The sequence below is a fragment of the Rhinichthys klamathensis genome, unplaced genomic scaffold (assembly GCF_029890125.1).
Source record: "Rhinichthys klamathensis goyatoka isolate OS25496 unplaced genomic scaffold, OSU_Roscu_1.1 h1tg000150l_1, whole genome shotgun sequence".
Lineage (NCBI taxonomy): Eukaryota > Metazoa > Chordata > Actinopteri > Cypriniformes > Leuciscidae > Rhinichthys > Rhinichthys klamathensis.
Window position 1 is genome coordinate 613339 of NW_026606685.1, and position 27231 is coordinate 640569.

General features: G+C 39.5%; 1 protein-coding gene across 1 annotated transcript; it reads right to left on the bottom strand.

The window, feature by feature from the left end:
- Positions 1 to 1652: 1652 nt before the first annotated feature.
- LOC130090715 (C-C chemokine receptor type 8-like) lies at positions 1653 to 2558 on the bottom strand. Its single transcript, XM_056258228.1, has one exon. It carries the CDS (start codon positions 2526 to 2528, stop codon positions 1653 to 1655), a length of 876 nt encoding a protein of 291 aa, XP_056114203.1. The 5' UTR covers positions 2529 to 2558.
- Between the last annotated feature and the right edge of the window lie 24673 nt (positions 2559 to 27231).

Sequence of the window (27231 nt, forward strand, 5' to 3'; positions counted from 1 at the left end):
AAAATTACCTTTTCTTCTGTTTTTACTGTCTGTAATTAGCATGAATTTGTTTTGAATATGTATTGGCACCAAATTATTTTTCACTTTCCACATAATTTGTAGTATTTTAAATTTGACCAACTCTTTTAATTTCAAGGTCTGCAATTTTATAAACAGTTTGTTTGTGTGGTCTCGTAAACCTTTATAAGTCACAATTCTTATCGCTTTCTTCTGAAGTAAGAAAAGCCTTTCTGTATAACTGGTGCAAGCATTACCCCACACTTCGATACAATATGTTAAATATGGAACAATTAAGGTTATGTATAGAAGCTGTAATGAAGCTGTAGGTATTGTAGGTAGGTATTATCTTAGCAGTCTTCATCTTTTGAGGGAAAACACCTGAACTAAAAGAAAGATTGAAAATATAAGTTAGAGGTTGAAGTATGCAATCTATAGTTTTTTTTACAATGCTCATATCTATTCCATCACCATCACAAGATGTTTTAGTTTTGCACTTTCTCACAATATCTAAGATTTCAGTTCCGGTAAATTCATTGAGAAACATTGACTGTAAGATTCTACTACCTCCTGTCGCACTACTACACCATTCTACATGATTGGATTTTTCAAGACTTTTCGCAATATTAGGTCCGGCATTGACAAAGAAGGAATTAAACTCACTTGCAAAATCTGTTCCATCATTGATAACCTTTCCTTTGTGCTCAAAATACTCAGGTATAATAATGCACTATAAATGCACTAAATACTATAGATTGTGCTATAAATTAATCAAATACTTTGCTTATCATACATATATTTTATATTTAATAGTATTTACTTATATTATAAATTGCACTTTCGGTTGCTTAATAAAACTTTTGTTTTCATGTGTTCCCGTTGCATTTACAGTACAAGGCCATAACCAGCAGATGTCCTTAGTGCAGAGTTTAGATAGCTTTGAAACAGTAAATCTTTTTATTCAGCAACTGGACTGGAAATATTAAGTCATTCGATATTTTCCAAGCTCACATCACCATATTACAATAAATGAATAAAAAAATTAAAGAAAAAAAAAACATTTATTCTCAGCACAGATGTACAAATGTCAAATTCAATAAACTGAAACGTGTATTAACATCACAAAGACAATTAACCAAATCATCCAGCATTTCTTATGTATTTCCTTTAGTGCATTATTATACACAATATAGGCTTATCTACTACGCTAATCCAGTAAAAGTGCAGAAGAGAAAAACAAGGAAATTTGCAACAAATAATGTGGTCTGGGAAGCTAACTGGCTGGTAATCAATCTGATCACACAACATACTATAGTCTTCACTATGAATGTGAAAATACAGAGCCAAAAAAGAAATAAATAAAATGACTGATTTAACATAAAGGCCTGGTTTCACAGACAGGGCTTAGAATAAGCCAGGATTAGGGCTTAGTTCAATTAGGACATTTATGTAGCTTTTTTTAACCTGCCTTAGAAAAGAAAATACTGGTGTGCATCTTGAGGCAAAACAATGACACTAACATATTTTAAGATGTATCAGTGCAAGTTGATTTCAGTTAAATAAACATGCATTTAGTCAAGCCTTGTCTGTGAAACCAGGAGTATGTAGTTTAGAGTTAGATCAAACGCACTTTTGTTGGCGCTTAGTAGCCTAGCTCAACAAATTATAACTATTTTAGTTTTTATGAAGGAAAAGAGGCAGGATAGTTTCCTAGTCCGGTGCAGGTAAAGAACAGGCTGTACAAAACCAGCCAGCATAAAACACATAAAACTAATAAACCAAAGAGCTGAATAAAATTGTTTCACAGCAGTGACAAGTCCAGTAATAGTATATGGAACAAGCATGATAATCATGCTCACTGTAGTTATTAGAATAATAATAAACGCTCTTCTCTTCATGTGGCTTTCCTCCTCTCTCTCTCTTCTTTTCTCTCCTGGTCCTGACTGCTTCAGAGATTTAAGGATGACCAAAAGGCAAAACAACTGAATGGAGAGGAAAAGTAGCAACTGAATGGAGAAAAACCATGAATATATATAAAACGTATTTGAGATGGATGAAAACAGGCAGAACAAACAAGAGCCAAGAATAATTATCCAGGCCGCAGTGCAGCAGATCACTCTATATCTGAGAGGTTTGTACTTCAGAAAGGTTACAGGATGAACCACTGCCAGGTAACGCTCAACACAGATCAGACACTGAAACAGAGGACGACCAGTGAATGCAAGTCCTTGTAAAAATGGTGGTAATGTTGTGAATCCTTTAAATCTTATGGCATTTACCACTATACTTAATAAACAATTCAGAGAGAACAAGATCTCACAAACAGAGAGATTGAGGTTGAAGAAATCTGATGCAACGCTGCTTCCTGTCCCTTTGACGATGAGCCACAAAACATAGGTGTGTATAAGAAAACCAAACATGAAATTGAAGCCTGATGTAAAACTTTCTAGCATTTCCCTTTCATGAAGTAATGAAGATGTGAGGTTGGTGAATGTTTCAGGTGTGGTGAAGTTCACTGCAGAGTTGTTCATTTTCTCCTGGTCGGTCTTCTCAGTCAAAAAACTCAAATATTATGTATAAATAATTTCGCAACTGAAATCTAAAGACAGAAAAAAATTACATCAAGAATTCTAGTTATGTGCTTCAAATAAAATTTTATGTCAATTCATTAATAATATTAATAAAAAAGAGCTCAGACCCTTTTCCAAACTCAGTCCTGTAGAGTATTGCTCTGTCCTGTAGAGTATTGCTCCAATTTGCCTCAACTCACCTGCCTAGAAGTGTATAGTATGCCTAAGACCTTGGTGAGCTGGTTCAGATGTGTTTAATTGGGGTTGGAGCTGAACTGCAGGACAGTGGCACTCCAGGAGCAGGATTGGACACCCCTGCAATAACCAATCCACCTCACCTTCATATAACCCCAACTGACTGATAGCAACACTGGAATTGTTATATATCACAGAATGAATGAATAAAACTGAAAAGAAGAGTAAGTCACCTGAGGAGTGAATGTCAAGTCTCTCTGGGTTGAAATAAACTTCACTGCTGTTTTATAGTGTAACTTCACAGCTGTCATAAGTACATGTGCATGGTTTTATATGACAAAAAATGCACTGGACACCAGCTATGCAAACAATAAGGGGCAATAATGAGTTTTTAAAACCATATTGCACAACACTGGATGCCAAGTGAAACACATTTAAGCCGCAGATGCAAAGCACTGTTATTTATGGTTTATTATATAGACAAGCCATTTCTTTAACATGCCCATATATATATATATATACAGGTCCTTTTTAAAAAAATAGCATATTGTGATAAAGTTCATTATTTTCCATAATGTAATGATAAAAATTAAACTTTCATATATTTTAGATTCATTGCACACCAACTGAAATATTTCAGGTCTTTTATTGTTTTAATCCTCATGATTTTGGCATACAGCTCATGCAAACCCAAAATTCCTGTCTCAAAAAATTTGCATATTTCATCCGACCAATAAAAGTGTTTTTAATACAAAAATAAAAGTCAACCTTCTAACAATTATGTTCAGTTATGCACTCAATAGTCAATACTTGGTCGGGAATCCTTTTGCAGAAATGACTGCTTCAATGCGGCGTGGCATGGAGGCAATCAGCCTGTGGCACTGCTGAGGTGTTATGGAGGCCCAGGATGCTTCGATAGCGGCCTTAAGCTCATCCAGAGTATTGGGTCTTGCGTTTCTCAACTTTCTCTTCACAATATCCCACAGATTATCTATGGGGTTCAGGTCAGGAGAGTTGGCAGGCCAATTGAGCACAGTAATACCATGGTCAGTAAACCATTTACCAGTGGTTTTGGCACTGTGAGCAGGTGCCAGGTCGTGCTGAAAAATGAAATCTTTACCTCCATAAAGCTTTTCAGCAGATGGAAGCATGAAGTGCTCCAAAATCTCCTGATAGCTAGCTGCATTGACCCTGCCCTTGATAAAACACAGTGGACCAACACCAGCAGCTGACATGGCACCCCAGACCATCACTGACTATGGGTACTTGACACTGGACTTCAGGCATTTTGGCATTTCCTTCTCCCCAGTCTTCCTCCAGACTCTGGCACCTTGATTTCCGAATGACATGCAAAACTGAGCAAAAGTCCAGTGCTGCTTCTCTGTAGCCCAGGTCAGGCGCTTCTGCCGCTGTTTCTGGTTCAAAAGTGGCTTGACCTGGGGAATGCGCCACCTGTAGCCCATTTCCTGCACACGCCTGTGCACGGTGGCTCTGGATGTTTCTACTTCAGACTCAGTCCACTGCTTCCGCAAGTCCCACAAGGTCTGGAATCGGTCCTTCTCCACAATCTTCCTCAGGGTCCGGTCACCTCTTCTCGTTGTGCAGCGTTTTTTTGCCACACTTTTTCCTTCCCACAGACTTCCCACTGAGGTGCCTTGATACAGCACTCCGGGAACAGCATATTTGTTCAGAAATTTCTTTCTGTCTTACCCTCTTGCTTGAGGGTGTCAATGATGACCTTCTGGACAGCAGTCAGGTCGGCAGTCTTACCCATGATTGCGGTTTTGAGTAATGAAACAGGCTGGGAGTTTTAAAAAGCCTCAGGAATCATTTTGCAGGTGTTTAGAGTTAATTAGTTGATTCAGATGATTAGGTTAATAGCTCGTTTAGAGACCCTTTTCATGATATGCTAATATTTTGAGACAGGAATTTTGGGTTTTCATGAGCTGTATGGCAAAATAATCAGTATTAAAACAATAAAAGACCTGAAATATTTCAGTTGGTGTGCAATGAATCTAAAATTAATTTTTATCATTACATTATGGAAAATAATGAACTTTATCACAATATGCTAATTTTTTTAGAAGGACCTGTATATATCTGCTCTGGAGTAAACCGTGATGTCATCATCCAGCTCAGTTCAATTCTTGTTCTTGTATAGTGTCAATGCAGGCAGATCAATATTATTGTTGAATATTAAATTAAATGTTAAATTTAATGTCCCCAACTAAGCAAGCCAAGCCAATGGCAACAAAGGTGGAAAAAGGTGACAGTGGCAAGGAACCAAAACTCCATCAGGTGGCAGAATGGAGAAAAAAACCTTGGGAGAACCCAGGCTCAGTCAGGGAGCCAGTTCTCCTCTGGCCAATGAACGAATAGTGTATGATTATGATTCAGGCAACATTATACTGTAGGTCAGAAGTCAGATTGGTTTGGATTAATCAGAATATTATCCAGTTCCATCTGGTTGAAGATCAGAGTCATCACACCGGGATGGAGACAGGTTTGTTGAGGATCAGTGCTGATGGCTGTCGTGTTGATGAGGCCTTCAATGAGAGTCTTGTTAAGATTTCCATTACACGAGAGTAGATGTTAAAACTTCATGCTGATTTGTACTCGGCTTTCGCCAAGATAAGTACAAACTAAGACGTAGCTTTACAGTAACCTACGCTTCTCCATCCATTTACGCTTCCTTCCATATGGTGATGTGAATCTCCTTCTGTCCAACGTTTACGGCTGCAGTGTACTTGGGCGCGTCAGCACACACAACGGCTGCAACTACAGTGTGGTCTCCCCAGTGGACCAGCACGACAACCGTCTGGATTGAGCCGAGTAGGGGACATCTCAAGGGTCTTCAAGTGGGCACCTTCCGTCCTCAGTGTTTCGTCGACTAACCCACGACACCTCAAGAGGGCTCGACAGTGACTCTGAGTCCCAGAGTCACCCCCCTCCGTCCCCCACTCAACTCAGCCCAGCTTACTGACCTTTACATCCCTCCTGCTGCTGAGGTTGCTCCTTCCTCGTAGTTCACATGTGACCTAACCACAATCTCACAATCTCTCCGCAACCCAACCATACGCGCCAACCCGTTTGACTAAGGCTGTCGAGCCCCACTGTCTTTGTTAAAGTAGGTTCAGTGGCAACGGTTCCGTATGGCATACTACCTACCGCAAAACACCATATCTGCCCAACACAATCTCTGCTGACACTTCAGGGATGCGTTGTGGTCTTGTCTAGGTGCAGATCCTCCATCTGGTCCGGGTACGCCCCGATTCGGCTGACTAAATCATGCGTTGTGGTCGTGTCTAGGCCCAAGTCTACCATCTGATCTGGATACGGCCCTGATCCGGCTGACTACATCATGCGTTGTGGTCGTGTCTAGGCGCAGGTCCACCATCTGATCTGGATACGGCCTGGATCCAGCTGATTTCAGTGTATGCCAGGTTAAAGAGATGTGTTTTTAGTCTAGATTTAAACTGACAGAGTGTGTCTGCTTCCCGGACAATATTGGGAAGACTGTTCCAGAGTTTAGGTGTTAAATAGGAAAAGGATCTACCGCCAGCAGTCGATTTTGATATTCTATGTATAATCAACTGGCCAGAGTTTTGAGATCGCAATAGACGTGAAGGACTATAATGCGTTAAGAGCTCGCTCAAGTACTGGGGAGCTAAACCATTAAGTACTTTGTAAGTAATCAGCAATATTTTAAAATGTATACGATAATTAATAGGGAGCCATTGCAGTGTTGACAGAACCGGGCTTATATTGTCATACTTCCTGGTTCTAGTAAAAACTCTAGCTACTGCGTTTTGGACCAGCTCTAGTTTGTAAGCATTAGAAACTCAGCAAACTAAGCTTTTTTTTCAGAATTAAGTAATAGGGAATTACTAGTCATCCAAATTTTTATATCAGCTGCATTCCGTTAATTTCTTTAGTTGACAAGTTTTGTCGGGGCACGAATAGATATAGAGCTGAGTATCATCGTTATAACAGTGAAAACTAATCCCATGCTTCCTAATGATATCTCCCAAGGGTAGCATGTACAGAGTGAACAGCAACGGTCCTAGTAATGAGCCTTGCGGTACTCCATACTGAACTTGTGATCGATAAGACATTTCTTCATTTACTGCTACAAACTTGTAAATGTCAGATAAGTATGTATATTTAAACCATGCTAATGCAATTCCACTAATGCCAACATAATTTTCGAGTCTATTTAAAAGAATGTTGTGGTCAATGGTATCATATGCAGCAATAAGATCAAGTAACACTAACAGAGAGATACAACCACAATCTGATGATAAGAGCAAATAATTTGTAACTCTAATGAGAACAGTCTCAGTACTATGATACGGTCTAAATCCTGACTGGAAATCCTCACAGATAGCATTTCTTTCTAAAAAGGAACATAGTTGTGAGGATACTGCTTTTTCTAGTATCTTCGACAAAAAGGGTAGTTTTGAGATCGGCCTGTAATTGACTAATTATCTAGGATCAAGTTGCGTTTTTTTAATAAGAGGTTTAATAATACCCAGCTTTCGGTTTCCGGTACATATCCTAATGACAAAGGTGAATTAATGATATTAAGAAGAGGATCTATGACCTCTGGAAGCATTACTTTCAGTATCTTAGTAGGTATCCGGTCTAACATACATGTTGTTGATTTAGATGATTTAACGAGATTAGACAATTCTTTCTCTCCTATTGCAACGAATGAATGGATTTTTTTCTCAGGGAGACTATAATGCACTGCCTGATGCGATACTGTAGTAGATGGTTGCATAGTTATAATTTTCTCTCTAATATTATCAATCTTGTAAGTAAAGAAGTTCATAAAATCATTACTGCTATGCTCTATGGAAACTTGAGAAGTAGAAGCTTTATTTCTTGTTATTTTAGCCACTGTGTCAAATAAATACCTAGGGTTGTGTTTGTTTTCTTCTAAGAGAGTCGAAAAATAAGCAGATCTAGTAGTTTTTAACCTGTTAAGCTTCAAGCCCACTTTTGAAAAATCCCCAGAAATGACATACCCAAACTAAAACAGATACAGTTCATGAACCCTTTGCACTAAAAGCACAAGTATGATCTCATTTGAAAGCTGACACCTGGTTGTTTATTGTAAATGTAGAATTAATTATTGTCATAATGAAAAAAACAATTTTAAATAGCTTCAAAGTTTTGTAAAGTTATTAGAAATTTATTTTTATGAAACATCTTCATGAAAATAAAATTGAAGTTGGCCCTGGAGCAATCTAGAAATGCACTGCAGCTAAAGCCACATGTCTGACCATTTTATATTTAAAATCTGAAAATGATAAGTATAAAGCTCTGTATTTAGTTCAATGTTTTTCAAGATCATGTCAAATTACTTTATTTTGATTAGACTCTATTAGCAAACTGATGTTTAGTCATCTTCTGAGTCATCTATTCAGTCTATTGTCTCTATTGTTTTGTGGTGCCCCATTCAGTCTCAGTCTCCCCTGCACACATTTACACCTCTCCAGACTGGTTATTATGGCTCTAAATATGCATTTCTTTTGTCTGCATTATAGCTACTATCGACTGGCTATTCACAAGCTATTCATAGGGTTTCAAACCCTAATTTCTTTTATCAAAGTTCTCACTAAATATTTGAAACTGGTATCAAATGCACTGAAACATTTCAGTAAGCATTCCTATTTAGAAAAAAATCATAAAACAATAACTGCTCGTGGCAGGTGCGCCTGGGCTCGCTAGCATGTTAGCTTAGCACACCATCAATACACGACCATTTATGAGATTAAAACTATGTTTGCGCTCCAAACTCACTATATAACGCAAGTCTAGTGTTTTAAATAATCTTCTGTGATCTAACTTGGCTTCAGATAAAAAAAAAATCAGACAGAAAATGTATTATTTAGTGTTCTGAACGATGATGAAATCTATATCGATTAGCATTACATTATAAATATAATCTATTATTATGAAATACCTGGCATGGCTTGAAGAACACAGGTAACTCAAATATCATTGCAATCATGTTTATTGTCTTCAAAACATCTTTATCTGCATGTTACAGCGATCTCTGTACTTTCTGTATCACTCAGTGACGTCCTGGAATGTCACATGACTATGGGTCTTCTTCATGATCCATATATGGACTTTTATTGGACATAATAGCGCCCCCATGCCATTGGTATGAATGGAAAACACAGCACATCTCAGTAAGAAGCGATCATTATGATTACATCGACGCATTTGGGTATAAATTCAATAAATATTATTCCTGTCTATAGAAATATGATGTGAATCTATGAGAATATATCAATATTTCTCCACATCTGCACATTGTTGAGCTAAAAGCCCTCAGGGACGTTGTTTTGTGAATCGCTATCATGACGACAGCACGGAGTGTTTTTTATGAATGGACCAGCTGACGCTCATAATTCATATTAAAGGTATCGACTCATTTTTTTCATTTCATAACTCCTGACACAAATTAAGACATAACTGTCACTATAAGTTTCTCAGAATACAATAGTGGTCAAATACTGAATCTTGAGTCTTATATCTTTTTAATGATGTATAGTTTGTCAAGGTATAACATTAAATCTGATAGTATATTTGAACTAAATAAAAAAAAAAACGCTTCAGTGCGCCGACGCTCTGGAGGCTTTTCTGTACGTAATTGTGCTCTCTCTCTTCACGAAATTCGAAAAACGTCTAGTTCCCTTTCGAGGGAACTCTACACTGCGTCGAGAATCGACACGTTGGGGACGCTCCCTAAGTGTGCGCCTCTGAAATATGAATGAAACTAATCCAATCCTGATTGGTGTTGCGTCATGACGTAACATGTGACGGCATACCCGGAAGTATAAAAGTGACACTGTCACAACACACACTAGCTTTCGCTCTTCAGCAAGCGCTCTGTGTTGAAACTGTCTGTCTTATTTGGTGTTGTTTGTCAATCAGTTGATCAGAATGGCCAGCGAACAATTTAAAAGATGTGTGCATCCTTGCCCTCGTTTTATTACGGGTGGGGACACACATGCTTTGTGTGTGAATTGTTTGGGAGCACAGCATGCACAAGCAGCTCTTGAGGGAGCTGTTTGTGCAGACTGTGAAGCACTTCCTATTAGAGTGCTGCGCTCCCGGCTGGCGTGCTTTGATGAGCACGGTCAGGCTCGTGTTCCCCATGGTTCTGGTCCCGCGTCCGTTGAGGCGGCGCGACGATTGAGATCGCGGGGTTCGCAGCGGGATCTTACAGATGAGAATGAGATTGCTGCAGCACTTTCTCATTCTTCGTCTGAGGATCCCGTAGCCCCTGAGAATGGTACAGGAGCCCGCATCGCGGCTTCTCCTGCCCACGATCAGGTCCCAATGCTTGAGCTCTCTGCTTCCGAGGAAGTGGATGTGCTCAGTATTGATGCGGATGACCGTGATTTGGGCGCGCCAGTTCACGGCCAAAGCTATGAGGAGCTGGTAGAGGTTGTGACTCGTGCTGTGGCCAGACTTAACATTAGCTGGCCACATGATGAGCAAGGAACGCAAGTGAAAGCAAGCTTGATGAGCGTTTCCTGCAGCACAGGTCACAACCTCAGCGCCGGGCTAACTGTTTTTCCCCAATCTTACAAATAAAGAGATAAGAACTCTCCTGGAAAATAAAATAAAAAACCCACTCTTTTTCACCTGTACTCTAAGACGATTTTACAGGCGTATAATGGCACTAAACGTACCATAGCTTATTGTAGCAGTTATGATGGTTGAGAGACATCAGTGGCTTAATTTGTCTGGTATAAAAAAGGGAAGACAAATATTTTCTGCTGAACGCTCCGCTATCACCTTCTGGCCTGTTCTCCGACGCTGTAACTTCTGTCGTCGACAGGTTTATGAATAAATAAATAAAATAAATATATATATATATATATATATATAAATAAATAAATATATATATATATATATATAAAACTATATATGTTGTCCCGCCGTTTTTGAACGTTTCGGGCTACATCGATTTCCAGCGAACGCACACCCCAAGAGCTTGCAACCGGGCACCGACTATGATCACAAAATTTTTCTAGACTTTTTCCTGCCGGTCATCTGCTTCAGGAAGTCGAGAATAGTGCTCGAGAAACACCCGAGGCCGGTCCCAAGGGGCTGGTTCCCTTAGTAGATTTTGTAGAATGGCAACGCCTTCCAATTATTTCTATGGGTCCTGAATATTTTTAAATATGGGTACGGACTGCAGTTCGGTTACCGACCTCCCAGCTTTGTTGGGGTCGTACCGACCGCAGGGGTTCCAGAACAGGCTCGGGTTATGGAACAAGAGGTACAGACTCTACTGGAGTTAAGGGGCCATAGAGAGTGTTCCCCTACCAGATAGAAAGTCCAGATGTTACAGCCGGTACTTTTTAGTTCCAAAGGAGGATGTTGGACTGAGGCCAATTTTAGATCTAAGGCTATTGACTTGTTCTTTGAGGAGATCCAGGTTCAAAAGGCTTACAATTTCCATTATCGGAAACCAAATCAGATCCGAGGACTGGTTTGGCATGGTAGATCTAAATGTTGGGGCTGTCCACTCAGTTGCAGGGCAATCGATGTTGTTCTTGCAGCGGGGCCCGTAAACGATGTGTATTGCCCGCCGTCTATGACGCTTTGGGCCGCATCATTTTCCAGGGAACGCACTCTGCGTCGTCTGTCCTCGAAAAATTAAAGACGAGCATCAGTTATGGTCACGAAAACCGTATCGACTACAGCCTGCCGGTCTTCCGCTTCAGGCAGTCGAGAAGGGTGCTCGGAAACCACCAGAGACCAGTCTCGAGAGGCTGGATCGGATGTGGTTCTTGCAGCGGGGCCCGGAAACGATGTGTATTGCCCGCCGTCTATGACGCTTTGGGCCGCATCATTTTCCAGCGAACGCACTATGCGTCGTTTTTCCTAAAAACAAAACAAAAAAAAACGAGCATCGGTTATGGTTACGAAAACCGTATCGACTACAGCCTGCCGGTCTTCCGCTTCAGGCAGTCGAGAAGGGTGCTCGGAAACCACCAGAGACCAGTCTCAAGAGGCTGGATCGGATGTGATTCTTGCGGCGGGGCCCGGAAACGATGTGTATTGCCCGCCGTCTATGACGCTTCGGGCCGCATCATTTTCCAGCAAACGCACTATGCGTCGTTTTTCCTCGAAAAATAAAAAAACGAGCATCGGTTATGGTTACGAAAACCGTATCGACTACAGCCTGCCGGTCTTCCGCTTCAGGCAGTCGAGAAGGGTGCTCGGAAACCACCAGAGGCCAGTCTCGAGAGGCTGGTTCTCTTAGATCGGGTTCTTCCGTTCGGCCTAGCACTCTCTCCCCTGTGACGGCCCATGGGTTTCTTGGTTCTGTCAGGATGTTTGGGTGTGTCTTTGTGTTTGCAGGGTGAACTTCCTGGTGGAGCGGAGCTGAGGCCATCACGCAGATCGGAGTCAGCTGGCCACTGTCTCTAGATGGCATAAAACCCGCCCCTTCCTGATTGTCGCGGGTTGGACTGTTTGTTCTGTTGCTTGTCCCCAGCATGGCGTTCCCTTTTGTTTTTGTTGTGTTCCATTTGTTTGAATAACTGGCATTATGTTTTGCCAGTTTCATTTGTTGACTCTTTTCTAATTATTTATTATTTGTTAAGTTAATCTATACTTTTGTTAATAAATATTCTTTTTTTGGTATTCCCTGGAGTGTGGTTTCCTCTATTTGTTGTGGCTTTTGAGCTGGGCCATAACACCCCGCATGTTCATGTGTAGGTTTATGGATGCGACTCTGGCTCCACTGAGGCTTCAGGGCATCCGTACACTGAATTACTTCGACGACTGGCTCTTATTGGCCCAGTCTCGAGGAATGGCAGTTCGGCATTGAGATGTCGTCCTTGGTCAAGATTAGAATCGGGGGTTGAGACTCAACACTATGTGTTGGAACCAGCTCAGAAGACTGCTCTTCTGGGCATGAAATGGAATTCGGTTACAATGCAGGCACGTATGTCTCCCGCTCGTATCAAATCCATCCTGGCCATGGTGTCCGGGATAAAGCTAGGCCAGGCCATCACTGTAAAGCAGTTTCAAAACTGCTGGGCCTCATGATAGCGGCATCCAACATTATACATTTGGGCCTTCTACACATGAGGCCCCCTTCAGTGGTGGCTGAGAGCCAAGGGTTTTTTTTTTCCCTCAAGGGGAATCTGTTCCGTATAGTCAGAGTTACGCGCAGATGCCTTCGTTCTCTGGTAATTTGGAAGAAACCTTGGTTCCTATCCCACAGGCCAGTGCTGGAAGCGTCATGTCGCTGGAAAACCGTTTCGACAGTCGCCTCCCTCACTGGTTGGGGCGTGGTCATGGACGGCCACTTTGCCAGGGGTCTGTGGCAGGACCATCATCATTCTTGGCACATAAACTGTCTAGAGATGATGGCTGTGTTCAGGGCTTTGAGGAGCTTCCTCCCAGACATTAATGGTTACCATGTCTTAGTACGATCAGACAATACGTCAGTGGTAGCCTATCTGAACCGACAAGGGGGACTCAGATCGCGCCCTCTGTGCAGACTGGCGCATCAGATCATTCTTTGGTCCCAGGGGAAAATACTCTCTATCAGAGCAATGTATATTCCGGGGGTTCAGAATCAGGGAGCAGACATCCTGTCGAGGCTGGGGCTGAGGCCCGGGGAATTTAGACTTCAGACTGCGCAGAAGAGAATTCTTTTAAAAGTATTTAAAATCGTACCGACCCCAAACTTTTGAACGGTAGTGTATATAAATAAATAAATGTTTATACACACACACACACACACACACACACACATATATATATATATATATATATATATATATATATATATACATATATATATATATATATATATATATATATATACAAACAATCAAAATTTAAATGAAAGCCAAAAGCACATTTATAGTCACACCTTTTAGCCATCCACATACCATTTTTAGCCATCCACCGCGGTAAAAATAAACCAGTCGCATTGCAAAGTCGTTCGCGAAATGACCGCCAGGTGGCGCAAAGGGACATTTAGCAAAACGTAAGTGGGGCTAATGTCTATTAACAGTAGCCTAAGGATGAAATACTACAAGTTATGGTAATTTCCAAATAAGCCTACAACAAATTGTTGGTCATACAGATAAGATATAATCTTTTAAAACTTTAAAAGGCTAAAGTAGGCCTACACTCTCACAGGCTAAAGACAAAACGTTTTCTCGCTCATGTCAGAAACAGACGTTTGGGCATTTTTCAGTGAGAAAATTCATAGCTGAGCGGTAGAACTTACGGTTCATCATCAAGATGACACGGGTTCAAATCCCGCACAAACATGGTCTGCTGTAAATTTTATATTTATTATTGCAAAGAGATTTGTCTAGCTCTAAAACTCTGTTACACCATACAGTTTTTTTTTTTTGCTTATATTTATAAAATACAATTATCATGCATTTCCATTTTACACTAAGTAAAAATACAAAAAAACAAAATAGTATCCAACAGAACGACTTTGCATCTGTATAATAATAGGCTACCAATCGTAATTTCAAAAGCAGTTCTGTAAAAAAATAAATTATATATAGCCTATATAGGCTATATATATATTATTATTTTTATTCCAGGCTCTCACGCCACACCCCCGATTTCTCACGCTGAAGTGTCAACCCGGTCGGTCAAATTCCTGAAGGATATAGTTTATCTATAGATACCTGTTGAGCCACTTGTGATCGACTAGTTATTATACCGCAACAGGCACGTTTAAACGACAAACAATAAAATCAAAACCAGCGTTTCAGTTGTTCATTAGTTCCAGTGGCCTTAATGCATGCACGGCTTTTCAAATTTCACAAAGCGTGTTGAGATTATTTTGAATGAAATATTGAAGTTTATAATTAAGTGTTTTGGCACACCACGCCGAGTGGCCCTATGCATTTTTCTAAAGTCGGGTTTTATTCTGGCATGGTGAGTTAGTGTTCGACAAACACGGCGGCGCGTTCATTTAGATTAATTTATTTTTCTCATTATTACAGCTAAAATAACTTAGTAGGCGACTCCGTAATTTTTTGGTCATACAGATAAGAGTAGAGTAGCTTACATCGTTCAAAACTGTAAACTTGTATTCATATTAGGCTAACGACAAAAACAGTATAGGCTATCTGTCGTCTCTGTCTTCGGGAACTGCGCGTCACAAAAATTAACCGAAAGCCACTTCAGCTCAGTCACGATAAGAAATCGGCTATGTCTAAAGCCTTTAAATGTCTAAATATTTAGGCTAATAAATGTTATCTGATTATAGGCTAATCCATATGAAAACTAGAGGAACAGAGGATCTACTCAAACGTGTAATGTAAGCGCTTCCCAATGAGAAAATGACAATACAAGGGTGAAAATCTCGCTCTAATTAAATGTAGGCTAAATCGCCCTGAATTAAAATGTAAAAACAGATCAAATAATGTATTTGTCGAAATGTTGCGATATTGTTTCATTTAAGTTCTTAATTGTTCTATAAATGTTATTTAATTTAGCAGCATTACCACGAAGCACCGTGTTTCGATATTTATTTGAATAATACAAAATCAAATAAAAACTTAATTCACAAATTGCATGCCTGGTTGTAAGGATCCAAAGATCCCTGTAGACTTTAATATTGAGTTGAACATTTTGTTCATGACAACAAATTAACAAGCGTTTTTTCAGATTATATTTAGTTTTGCTTGGAAAAAGCTGCCCCAAACCAGTTTTATTTCATCAATTATTGAAATAATGAAATATTTAGTAATACACTTTTATGACAGAAATATCACTAGGCTACATGTAATTCCATTTAATTCCTTCATTATCAACACTGTCTAGAATAGCGATTTAAGTGTGAATTGCGACTTCTCTTTGTGTTAAGTCAGCCTCAGACTCCGATAGCCTGTGGGGGGGTTGGAGGGACAGTTGCTGAACAAAGGTGTTAATGTTCCTCTTTCATATGGAGAGTGTCGGATAGCCAGCCTGATGAGCAGGCGAAATTATTGTAAGGATAAATCTGTGTCCAAATGTAGGCCCCATATTTTATTAAATTATAAATATTGTAGTTTATTTATTGTAGCCTATTTAAAGTTTTTTTTTTCACACAAAATTTCAATTGAAGTTATTGTACGGTGAATTCAACAAGGCATGCTGTGTCTTTGAAGCAACAATTAAAGGCTAAATAATTTTTTCGTGATTTGTATGGCTGACACGCAGCGACATATACAGTAGTATTATCAGAGCGAGGGAGACTAAATAAACTTGTTAAAAAGAGATCCAGCGCGAGAGAGGCAAAGAGAAACGCATGTTTTTAATTTAAATGTGTTTCTTTGGACAATTTTCGTTTTGTACTGTTTTAATTGTTTAATTTAGCTGTAATTTCTTTGGCAATACGAATTTAAAATGTCGTAAGAATAAGATTAGCCTAGTGTTTCTTATTTTGCATCGCAAAAGAAATAAACTCTAAACCGATGCAACCCTGTTTTAAATAAAAAAAAAAACTGTCCCGACACTTTATTTAAACCTTGAAATGTTCGAACTTGCATGGTTTCAAACATAAGTAATTTTTGTGTTCTTTTACATTACACAATAATTTAGCAGACTAAAGACGAGCTTCTTCTTTTTCATTTTCTGATGCAATCGGCTGACAATCTTCCTTCAGTTTTTGTCGTGTGTGCAGCGGCTGCGGTTCTACAGGAATGTAGCAAATTTATGTTGTAATGATAATTAAACAAAACTCTTGACTTTAAATAAGTAAACAGTTATAAACAGTTACCTATTTAAGCATCAAGGTGGTAAGATATAAACGCTGTAGGCCAAAATCGGTTAACAACATGTAGGTCTATGCTACATTGAGATTCGATCTCGGGTCGATTGAAGTTCCTCGAAGCTTGTGTCGTTGCGTTAACCACTGAGCTACCGTCTGTACGCTGATAAAGTTGTAAAGCCTTATTCATGTAGCCTAAATGTTTTTATTGCAATGTTTTATGTTGAAATGTTTTCATTATTTATTCAATTACATTTCAGTAGCCTAATTTCAGTATTGTGATTATGAATTATTTTAACTACATTTCACTTGTTGAATTCTTCTGCTACCAGCTTTCAATCGCTCTGAATCAGCGCGGTGCGGCAGCAGATTACACATTAGAGAGAATAAACCGGAATAAACGAACACTTTTCAGAGTCTATGATTGTAGCACCTCTTAGCGGTAAAAGGCAGCAAATACACCACACATTTTACCGCCGCGGTGGAACGGCTGATGTGGGCATTGTCATGGCTTGCCTCGACATTTGCGTTTGAATAGCGTGCGTCCTCCGTGGGCGTGTCAGATTAACGGGTAATGAAGTGTAATGAGCTGGGGAAAAAAATACTGACAGCACTCTCTTTTCATACAGATTGCATAAACTGAGAATATTTGTTTTTTATATAAATTACTTCATTTAAAAGAAGAGAATTTAAGCTTCATAAAGAAAAACCTCTCGTGCCTGTGTGACAAGTAATCGCGGAGTTACAGTTAATCTTAGGACGCGTTTCAGAATGGACTTCACTGACAGAGAGAACGCAGAACTCGCATCATGTTTGTTTTTCTTTATTTGGTGAAAAGCACAACACTTTGTTTTTATTGTGAGTATCCACAAAAAAAATAGAAACTTAACAGGATCTAATGATGTACAACACTTATATGTAAGATCAAAATTAACCGAGTATTTTGAGTCTCTTTTACACTGATAAGAAAAAAAGCGAGACAATCGCGCCGGCGCGATAGCCGACCCCAGGGGGTTAATTTGCTCTGCCCCGTCAGAGCTTTGAGCGTGTACCTTGAGAGGTCCTCTTCTTGGAGAAGGTCGGACCAATTATTAGTATGTTTTGGGTCACCTAAGAAGGGGCTCCCGGCATCCAAGCAAACTATTAGTTTTTGGATTGTTCAGGCTATTACTGAGGCTTACAAGGTGCGCGATTTGCCTTCACCTTTAGCCGAGAGGGCTCACTCAACTAGAAGCATGGCTTCTTCTAGGGCCCTTCTTTCGGGAGTTCCTCTACAGGAGATCTGTGAGGCAGTCGGTTGGGCTAATCCACATACTTTTATTAGGTTCCACAGTCTCCACCTTCCTAGTACGCTTGGCACACACGTGCTCAGTCCTTGCTGAGTGCCTAAACAGTTTCACTCCGGGACAGGCCTATTCGGTGCGTGGCCTAGTGGGCACTCGTTCCCCAAAGTGTCGATTCTCGACGCAGTGTAGAGTTCCCTCGAAAGGGAACGTCTCGGGTTATGACTATAACCCTTGTTCCCTGAGAAGGGAACGAGACACTGCGTCGTTCTGCCACGCCCCTTGAGGCCTTGGAGCGTCTTGCTTCATCGCGAGGCTAGTGTGTGTTGTGACAGTGTCACTTTTATACTTTCGGGTATGCCGTCACATGTTACGTCACGACGCAACACCAATCAGGATTGGATTAGTTTCATTCATACTTCAGAGGCGCACGCTTAGGGAGCGTCCCCAAAGTGTCGATTCTCGACGCAGTGTCTCGTTCCCTTCTCAGGGAACAAGGGTTATAGTCATAACCCGAGACGTTTTGTTTTGTTCCAGTTGCGCTCCATTTTTCTGCCTGCTCTCTTACGGGCCCGAGTGTGCTTGTTGTACCACGGCATTTTCTTTAATACACAAAGCATTTTGTCAGACAAAAATAGCCGATCTCCGAATGCAACATAACAGGGAGGAGACTAAAGATGGAAAGCTTCTAAAGCTTAGTTTCATATAAATTCACAGATAATTTGTTGTTTTGTCATTAGTGAAAAGCAAGAGTTACCCTTTAACAATGAGTGCTTTTGAAGTGATCGAATATTCACCAAGCCGAGCTTTATCATTTGTTCATCTGTATTATATCTATTTTTTTATTTGTTGAACATTGATTACATTTTTACCCTTGAATGGGTTTGGGAGTTTTTTGTATTTCCTAATTTGGGGAACAGACACAGTCTCTATATCATAATATCTAGGTGAAATAGTCTCTATGTGATGGGATTTATCTGACCTCAGTGACGTGAGGCAGCTAGCCGACGGTCGGTTTAGCCAGTCTGTCTGTTTCCTGACCTGAGCCCCAATTCATGTTTGAGCTCTAAGACTATGTGCCATATTACTAGAGAGAAGATTGGCACCATCCCAGGTAGGGTTGGGCATCGAGAATCGGTTCCAACTTGGAACCGTTTAAAAAATAACGATGCCATTGGAATTGGAATTGTCCACAAAAACAAGAATGTGGGTTGTTTCATGTCCTACTAACTCCATTATTCTCTATAAAGTAAGACAGAAACAATATAAAGTTAATTTTACATAGCGTATTCTAGACAGTATAGTAAATGTTTTCTCTTCTTATGAGTATCTAAAACTCCAAGAAATATATACAGGCATCTTGGAAGTACAGTAAAACTCCCTGTACAATATACTAAGTGAACACCAATGTTTTACCTGGACATACTGGTACCACAGCTCCTTCACTCTTACTATTCCTCTCAAATGGCACCTTGTAGAGTTGTTTCATAGTAATTGGATGTCTTTTCAAAACTCAGTTCATCGTTAGTTCACTAAGCATAGTCGCATCCAAAGCAGTATCTAAAGCCCTTGCATTCTTACTATCCTCGATTAAAGTTTGGATGCATGTCTCTAGTTCTGAAATCTTCTCTGTCAGCCTGACTATCTCCCTGCATTTATCACATGTGTAGTCCTCACCGCTGACAGAGAAGGCTATACTATACATGTGACACGAAGCGCAAGCGACAATAATAGGAGAGGACACTCACCATGTTTGTTGACTGATCCTACTCACCACAGTTGTTTGATAGACTCGTAAAAGGCGCGAGCGCGCACGAGACGGCAAGCACGGATGGCAGGTTAACAGGCTAGCGAGATACTAGCGTGTTGTGCTAGCGATAACGATTTAGATAAAAGCTAGCGATGCTAGCGAATTATATTTAGCAATATAAACAACAAGGAATTAGAGTAAATAGAGATTCAAAGCAGAAAGCTATACAGAGCATGCAGACACAAACCAGCAGCAAGGCAGACAGACAGAACAACTGGATGGAGAGGAAAAATAACAACTCCATAGAGAAAAACCATGAATATATATGAAATGCCTTTGACATTAAACTGAACATGCAGGACAAACAGGAGCCAAGAACAATTATCCAGACTGCAACAGAGCAGATCACTCTATATCTGTGAGGTTTGTACTTCAGAAAGGTTACAGGATGAACCACAGGTAACGTTCAACACACATCAGACACTGAAACAGAGGACGACCGGTGAAGGCTAGTCCTGGTAAAAGCTTTGGTAATGGTGTGAATATCAGGTCTTTTACAAATAGACATAATAAAGAACTCAGAGAGAACATGATCTCAAAAATAGATAGATTGAGGTTGAAGATCTCCAATGCAACTCCACGTCCTGTGACAATGAACAATATAACACATAAGTGAGTAAGAAAATTAAACATAAAATGGAAGCTTGACACATACATTTCTAGCATGCTTATTTCAGAAAATGCAAATGCTGTGAGGTTGGTGGATGCTTCATGTATAGTAAAGTTCACTGCAGAGTTATTCATGTTATTCATGTCACCTTCGTACTCCAAAATAAATAATACTGTGATGGTGATCTAAAGTGACATTCGTACATGTACAAAGGTTATGATTATTGGTCAGACTGCATGACATTGATTAAATCACAACTGGTTAAAATACGATCTGGAGGTAAATTAATGCTCACTGAATAATTCAATTAAGTTAGGTTTAAAAAATTGCTACTTCAGTTCGTAGAACAAAACAAGAGCACTGCCTCATTTTATAACCGATCCATCTAATTACCCGTAACCCTTCAAATATGATTGATATAAACAATGGCAAAGAACAAAAAAAAAAGAAAGAAAATGATTCTAATTAAAATAAGAGTTTGTCACCTGAAGAGTGAATGCTCAGTCTCTCTTGAAGGACATACACCTCACAACTGTTTCAAAGTCACACTTTACAGCTGTTAAAAGTACTTCTGCATTTTATATTCTAAAAATTTCACAGTACATCAGCTATGCAAACAATAAGTGGAAACAATGATTTTGAAAGGTACTCAACTTCAGAAGCCAAACTGAACACATTCAAGCCACAGATGCAAAGATACATAATTTATTATTTATTAAATTACCCATTGTCACAGCCAGCTCATTCCCGAGCGTAACATAAAGAGGAAGGATTACACATACAAACGAACGGTTTGAATTGCAAGATTATTTATTAAGAAAAAATTATCTGTTACAGAACACTATGTCTAGGGATTTAAATAAACAAGAGAAAATAATGTTCCAATGGGGTAATGCATATTGGTAAATAATAAACAAACTAAAAGTGAACAGATTGGAGCAAACGACTTCTCTGGAGAACTACGTTCCACCAGAGGAAGTAACATTGGATGGATCAGTCCAAACATTTATACTCTCCACCCCCCATAAATGATCTAATTAACAGTGACGTCACAGTCGGATGTTATACTCCCACCATCAGGTAGAGAATAAAAAGGCAGGGTACCATAACACCATTTATTTCACACATGCTCAGTACTTCACACACATTATACAGTATATAAAGAACATTTATAATATCAATTGTATATATTAAATAATATAAAATAAACAGATCTTTATTTACAGTTTTTCTCAATCGATTTTGTCTTAACATTCTCAAAACCGTAAGTTCAATTGTCAAAACAGTTTGCTGTTTTGATGTCAAAACCGTGATGTCATCGTCCAGCTCAGTTCAGTTCTCATATAATGGTGTCAATGCAGGTAGATCAATAATATTGTTGACAATTAAATTAAATGTCCCCAACTAAGCAAGCCAAAAGCAAATGGCGACAAAGGCGACAGTGGCAAGGAACCAAAACTCCTTGAAAAAACCTTGGGAGAAACCAGGCTCAGTCGGGGGCCAGTTCTCCTCTGGCCAACGAACGAACAGTGTATGATTATGATTCAGGCAGCATTACAGGTCAGAAGTCAGATTGAATTTGAACATCTCATCTGATGTTTTCCCTTGCGATGCACAGGGGGAAAAAATATTCTTGAGTTCCGCAACCATCCCCTGCAATGATCACTTGTGATGTCCTCACAAGCCGCATCCATGGCATCTAACAGAGACATCTGATCTTGTGGTCGATGTTCATAAACTTTCCTGCTCCATGCAAAAAATATCTTCTATCAGATTCAGGAATGGGGAGTATGGTGGAAGGAACTCCATTTTTATCCTCTCATGTGCAGCAAACCATTCCATAACAATGTTGGTTCGGTGGAAGCTGACGTTATCCCAGACAATAGCATACATTTGCTAATCTGGTCTAACTAAACCTCTTTCTTGTTCTGGTATTAGGTCTCTGTAAAGTGTGTTTAGTAAGGGCTGGAGAAGTTGGGTGTTATAGGGCCCAATGTGTGGAATATGTGTGCTCTCACACCATTCTCTGAGATGGCAGCACACATTGTAATATTGCCCCCACGTTGGCCTGGTGTGTCAATTGTGGCTCTGTGTCCAATCAGATTGCGGCCACATCTCCGGCCTTTGGCCAGATTGAACCCAGCCTCGTCCACAAAAACAAGAATGTGGGTTTATTCATGTCCTACTAACTCCATTATTCTCTATAAAGTAAGACAGAAACAATATAAAGTTAATTTTACATAGCTTATTCTAGACAGTATAGTAAATGTTTTCTCTTCTTGAGTATCTAAAACTCCAAGAAATATATACAGGCACCTTGGAAGTACAGTAAAACTCCCATATTCCTCTCAAATGGCACCTTGTAGAGTTGTTTCATTGTAATTGGATGTCTTTTCAAAACTCCGTCTAGTGGAAATGCTGACAGAATTTATATTTGCGAAGACATCATTGTCGTTTATGATTGCACTTTGGACGTCTCTTAGCCTGATGTAATTGTTGGCTATGACAATGTTGCATATTTCTTGTTCTTGCTGAAGGCTAAATACTGCTACTCTGCCACCAGCATGAGGTTCTTGTGCTGTCCTATATATGTAGAATTTACAAACAGACATGCATTTACTCTTATAATATTGTTGTGTATACAAATGTTTCTAATTCATCCTCTTCCTCTATTATGTCTTCCCTTAACACCACCACCACGTATTCTTACGTCTTCCTATTGCTCTTCCACGAGCATGTTGCTGCTGTTCAGGGTTGTCCTCCATTCTCAAAAATGGTAGCTATTGTGCGGTGGGCAAACTCAATATGCTTCCATACTTGACTGGTTGATTGTGATTCCTATTTTATTGCGATGACAGGTCATTTGCCAACTTAGCAGAGATTGCAAACATTCCATGTCAGATTTTTATGGAATATACATGCATGTCTGACAGATTTTGATAATTGAATGGATAATTTTGCATGTGATGGCTTACACGATGAAAGAGTGTTTAGAAGTTGTGTAGAGTTTCACTGAGAATCAACTCATCAGTTTTGATCAACGAGCCATGTGCAGTCAGTTATTATGCAAATTGTAGTTAATTAAGTTATATTTAGTAGTAATCACCATTTTCTTTACATGTTTGTTTGTGAACATTGGTAAAACTCTGCTAACTCTGCTGTTCTTGCATGTGTAAAAATAATGTCATCGGCATACATTTGCACTTGTATCCCTTCACACTGTTGTGGGACATAATTAATATACAGACTAAATAATAAGGGACCTAACACTGGTCCTTGGGGTACACTTATTGTATAATGTACTGTAAGTTACAGGGCTGAACCCCTATAATTTTTACACATTTTTCTCTATTTGATAAACTTGTAATTAACTGTATCAAATGATTTACACAAATCTAAAAATATAGCACCCACAAATCCTCCTTTTGTCAAGTCTAGATTTGATTTTCTCTATTAAATTTTAAGTAGCTGTTTCAGTAGAATTAATCTACTCTAAAACCAAACTGCAACCAAAGTAAACTGAACTTAACTGTATTGAAATAGGATGTCAGTTGTTCAAAAATAATCTTCTCCGCAACCTTTGAGAGTACTGGCAGTATGCTTATGGGTCTATAATTACTAGATAGATAGTTAGATAGATAGACTTAAAAGCTTCCTTTTAGATTTTCATAATGTAGTCAATATGGAATATATATGGAATATGTGAAGCACAAATGCATTAAATATTTGTTTAGCCATGCAGCAACAAAATAACTAGCATGCTATTTGCTTAGCGTTAGACAATTTAAACTAGCCTACATGTTGTGGTTAACAACATACTGACATTTTCATACATTTATTCTGTTCCTTTGCAAGCAGTCAGGCTTGAGGTTTGGGGCAGGATTAATATTTATATTATTATAACTATTAGGCTCAATATTTGCATGATTCCATGATCGTTGCCCTGGAATCGAGTCATTTGACTAAGGTAGACCATTAGTCTCAGCAGTTTTCAAGCACAAGAAAATAAAGGTTTATTTTGTTGTGTTACCAATGTGACTATTATGATCTCTCCAATAATAACATGTGTAAAATGAATGATCACCACCTTGCTCCATTTTTGACAGATATGAGGAGGACAATGTAAAAACTAGTCAAGGAATGGTGGATAACTTAATGCTGAGCTAATAGAGAGTGCATACATTTATTGTCTCTAGAGGCAGATCAATATTATTGTTAAATATTAAATTAAATGTTAAATGTAATGTCCCCAACTAAGCAAGCCAAGCCAATGACAACAAAGGTGGAAAAAGGCGACACTGGCAAGGAACCAAAACTCCATCAGGTGGCAGAATGGAGAAAAAAAACCTTGGGAGAACCCAGGCTCAGTCGGGGGGCCAGTTCTCCTCTGGCCAATGAACGAACAGTGTATGATTATGATTCAGGCAGCATTATAGGTCAGAAGTCAGATTGGTTTGGAACAATCAGAATATTATCCAGTTCCATCTGGTTGAAGATCGGAGTCACACCGGTATGGAGATGGGTTTGTTGAGGATCAGAGCCGATGGCTGTCGTGTCGATGAGGCCTTCACAGGGGAGAGTCTAGTTGACACAATCTCTGCTGACACTTCAGGGATGCGTTGTGGTCGTGTCTAGGTGCAGGTCCTCCAGCTGGTCTGAATACGGCCCTGATCCGGCTGACTAAATCATGCGTTGTGGTCGTGTCTAGGTGCAGGCCCTCCATCTGGTCTGGATACGGCCCTGATCCGGCTGACTAAATCATGCGTTGTGGTCGTGTCTAGGTGCAGGTCCTCCATCTGGTCTGGATACGGCCCTGATCCGGCTGACTAAATCATGCGTTGTGGTCGTGTCTAGGTGCAGGTCCTCTATCTGGTCTGAATACGGCCCTGATCCGGCTGACTAAATCATGCGTTGTGGTCGTGTCTAGGTGCAGGTCCTCCATCTGGTCTGGATACGGCCCTGATCCGGCTGACTAAATCATGCGTTGTGATCGTGTCTAGGCGCAGGTCCACCATCTGATCTGGATATGGCCTGGATCCAGCTGAATACAGTAAACTTTGGAATAAGTTTGGAACATTAGCGTAGATGCAATTCTTCTGATGTTGTAATGAGTACATTTGGTTGTTATAGGAAGTGTTCCCGGTTCCGGCTGACCTAATTTATGCAGCCTAATAATCATTTAACTGATTTGAATATAGGAATGTATAATTTTCTATGCACTGTAAAAAATTCACCCGTATATTTACAGTAAAGAACTGGCAGCTGTGGTTCCAGCCCTTTACCGTAATTGTACGGTTTCAACAATGCTGTAATTTTACAGTAAAGTACTGGCAGCTGTGGTTCCAGCCCTTTACCGTAATTTTACGGTTTCAACAATGCTGTAATTTTACAGTAAAGTACTGGCAGCTGTGGTTCCAGCCCTTTACCGTAATTTTACGGTTTCAACAATGCTGTAATTTCACAGTAAAGTACTGGCAGCTGTGGTTCCAGCCCTTTACCGTAATTTTACAGTTTTTAATTTTAAGGCTGTGCTGTAATTTCACAAAGTACTGGCAGCATAAAGTTAGAATATAAATACTGTTTTTTATTTACTCTATTGTCTGATATCTATTAACATCCCTATATGAAGCATAATGTATACAGACATTCCAAACAGACTTTTTACTCAATGGAAAAAATAAAGACAAAATAGATTATGTATTAGTACATTGTTTGCCATTTATTTAAAATAAGTAACAGGTTTTAACAATACATTAACAGTATTTAAGGAAAAAAAAGTCACAGAAAATACATTTTAAAATTCAATGAGAGGAACCAGTAGGCAAACACAGAAACATTACAAAGAGGCAAAAAAAAAAAAAAAAAACCCCGAACAAACAAAACACTAAAACCAGCCAAAATGTCACATCAGCAACCAGGCCAGAGATTAAGTCTGGGTCTGAGAGGAAAACATTGAGAACCAATGGATGAAAAATCCTTGATAGAGAAAAAAAAAAAAAAAAAGACACTGCCAAAATATCCCAAACCTGCTTTTGAATGATCTGGCCTGAGAGGAAGTCCAGATCTGAGAGGACATAATCACATGAACCAATGGGTGAAGAAATGTAGGAAGAGGCAAAAAACAGCCAATACGTCCCACATCAGCTTTTGACAGATCTGGTCTGAGAGGAAATCCAGGTCTGAGAGTAAAGAAAATCAAGAAAATCTTAGTGCTAAAATAAAGCACATTGCAAAAAGTGATCACATACTCTGCAAAAAGTGATCACATACTCTGCAAACACTTTTAAGTCTGAAGCCAAACGATAGATGTGTGTAATAAAAATATTAATCGTTTTAACTCATTTTATTTTTGTGTAAGAAAAACAAAAATAAAATAAATACTAAATGAACTATAAATCATTACTTACGATCTACTGCCATAAGAGTGTTCACCAGGGGCATGGTGACGTGACAGAGAATTGTGAAGCTCATGTGTCGGTCATCCTTGCTTCTGTGTTACTTCTGGAATATCAAATGCAAAAATGGTAACGTTACTGCATGATTGTGCACAAAGTTTGCAAGTAAGTTATACATGGCGTGAAACTCACCAAATATTAGGGCAAACTGTCTCAGTAAAACATTTACATCAAGTGAAGGATTCCTAGGAAAAAAGAAGAAAATAATTATTTCGAAATCTTTAACCAAGCAAAGAAAATCGATGTCAGAGTGCGGAGAACTGTCATGATTCTGCCATCTTGTCTTTGATTTCACTGGTCTTGTGGCAGGATCATGGCAGACCCATGTTTTATGTACAAGCGCATGGTCTGTTATTTGGACCATGTGCTTGTGTTGTCTCGTTACCCCGCCCCCTTGTTATCCTCGTCTTGTGATTTATTGTGTAGTCAGTTTCACCTGTCCTCGTCATTAGTGTTCCCTATTTAATCCTCTTGTATCTGCTGTCTTTTGTCGGTTCATTGTGATTGTTACTTGAGTGTTAATCCTTGGTCAGA

What these genes read in the sequence shown, in the direction of transcription:
- LOC130090715 (XM_056258228.1), bottom strand. Translation starts at nt 2,528, where the DNA reads ATGAACAACTCTGCAGTGAACTTCACCACACCTGAAACATTCACCAAC.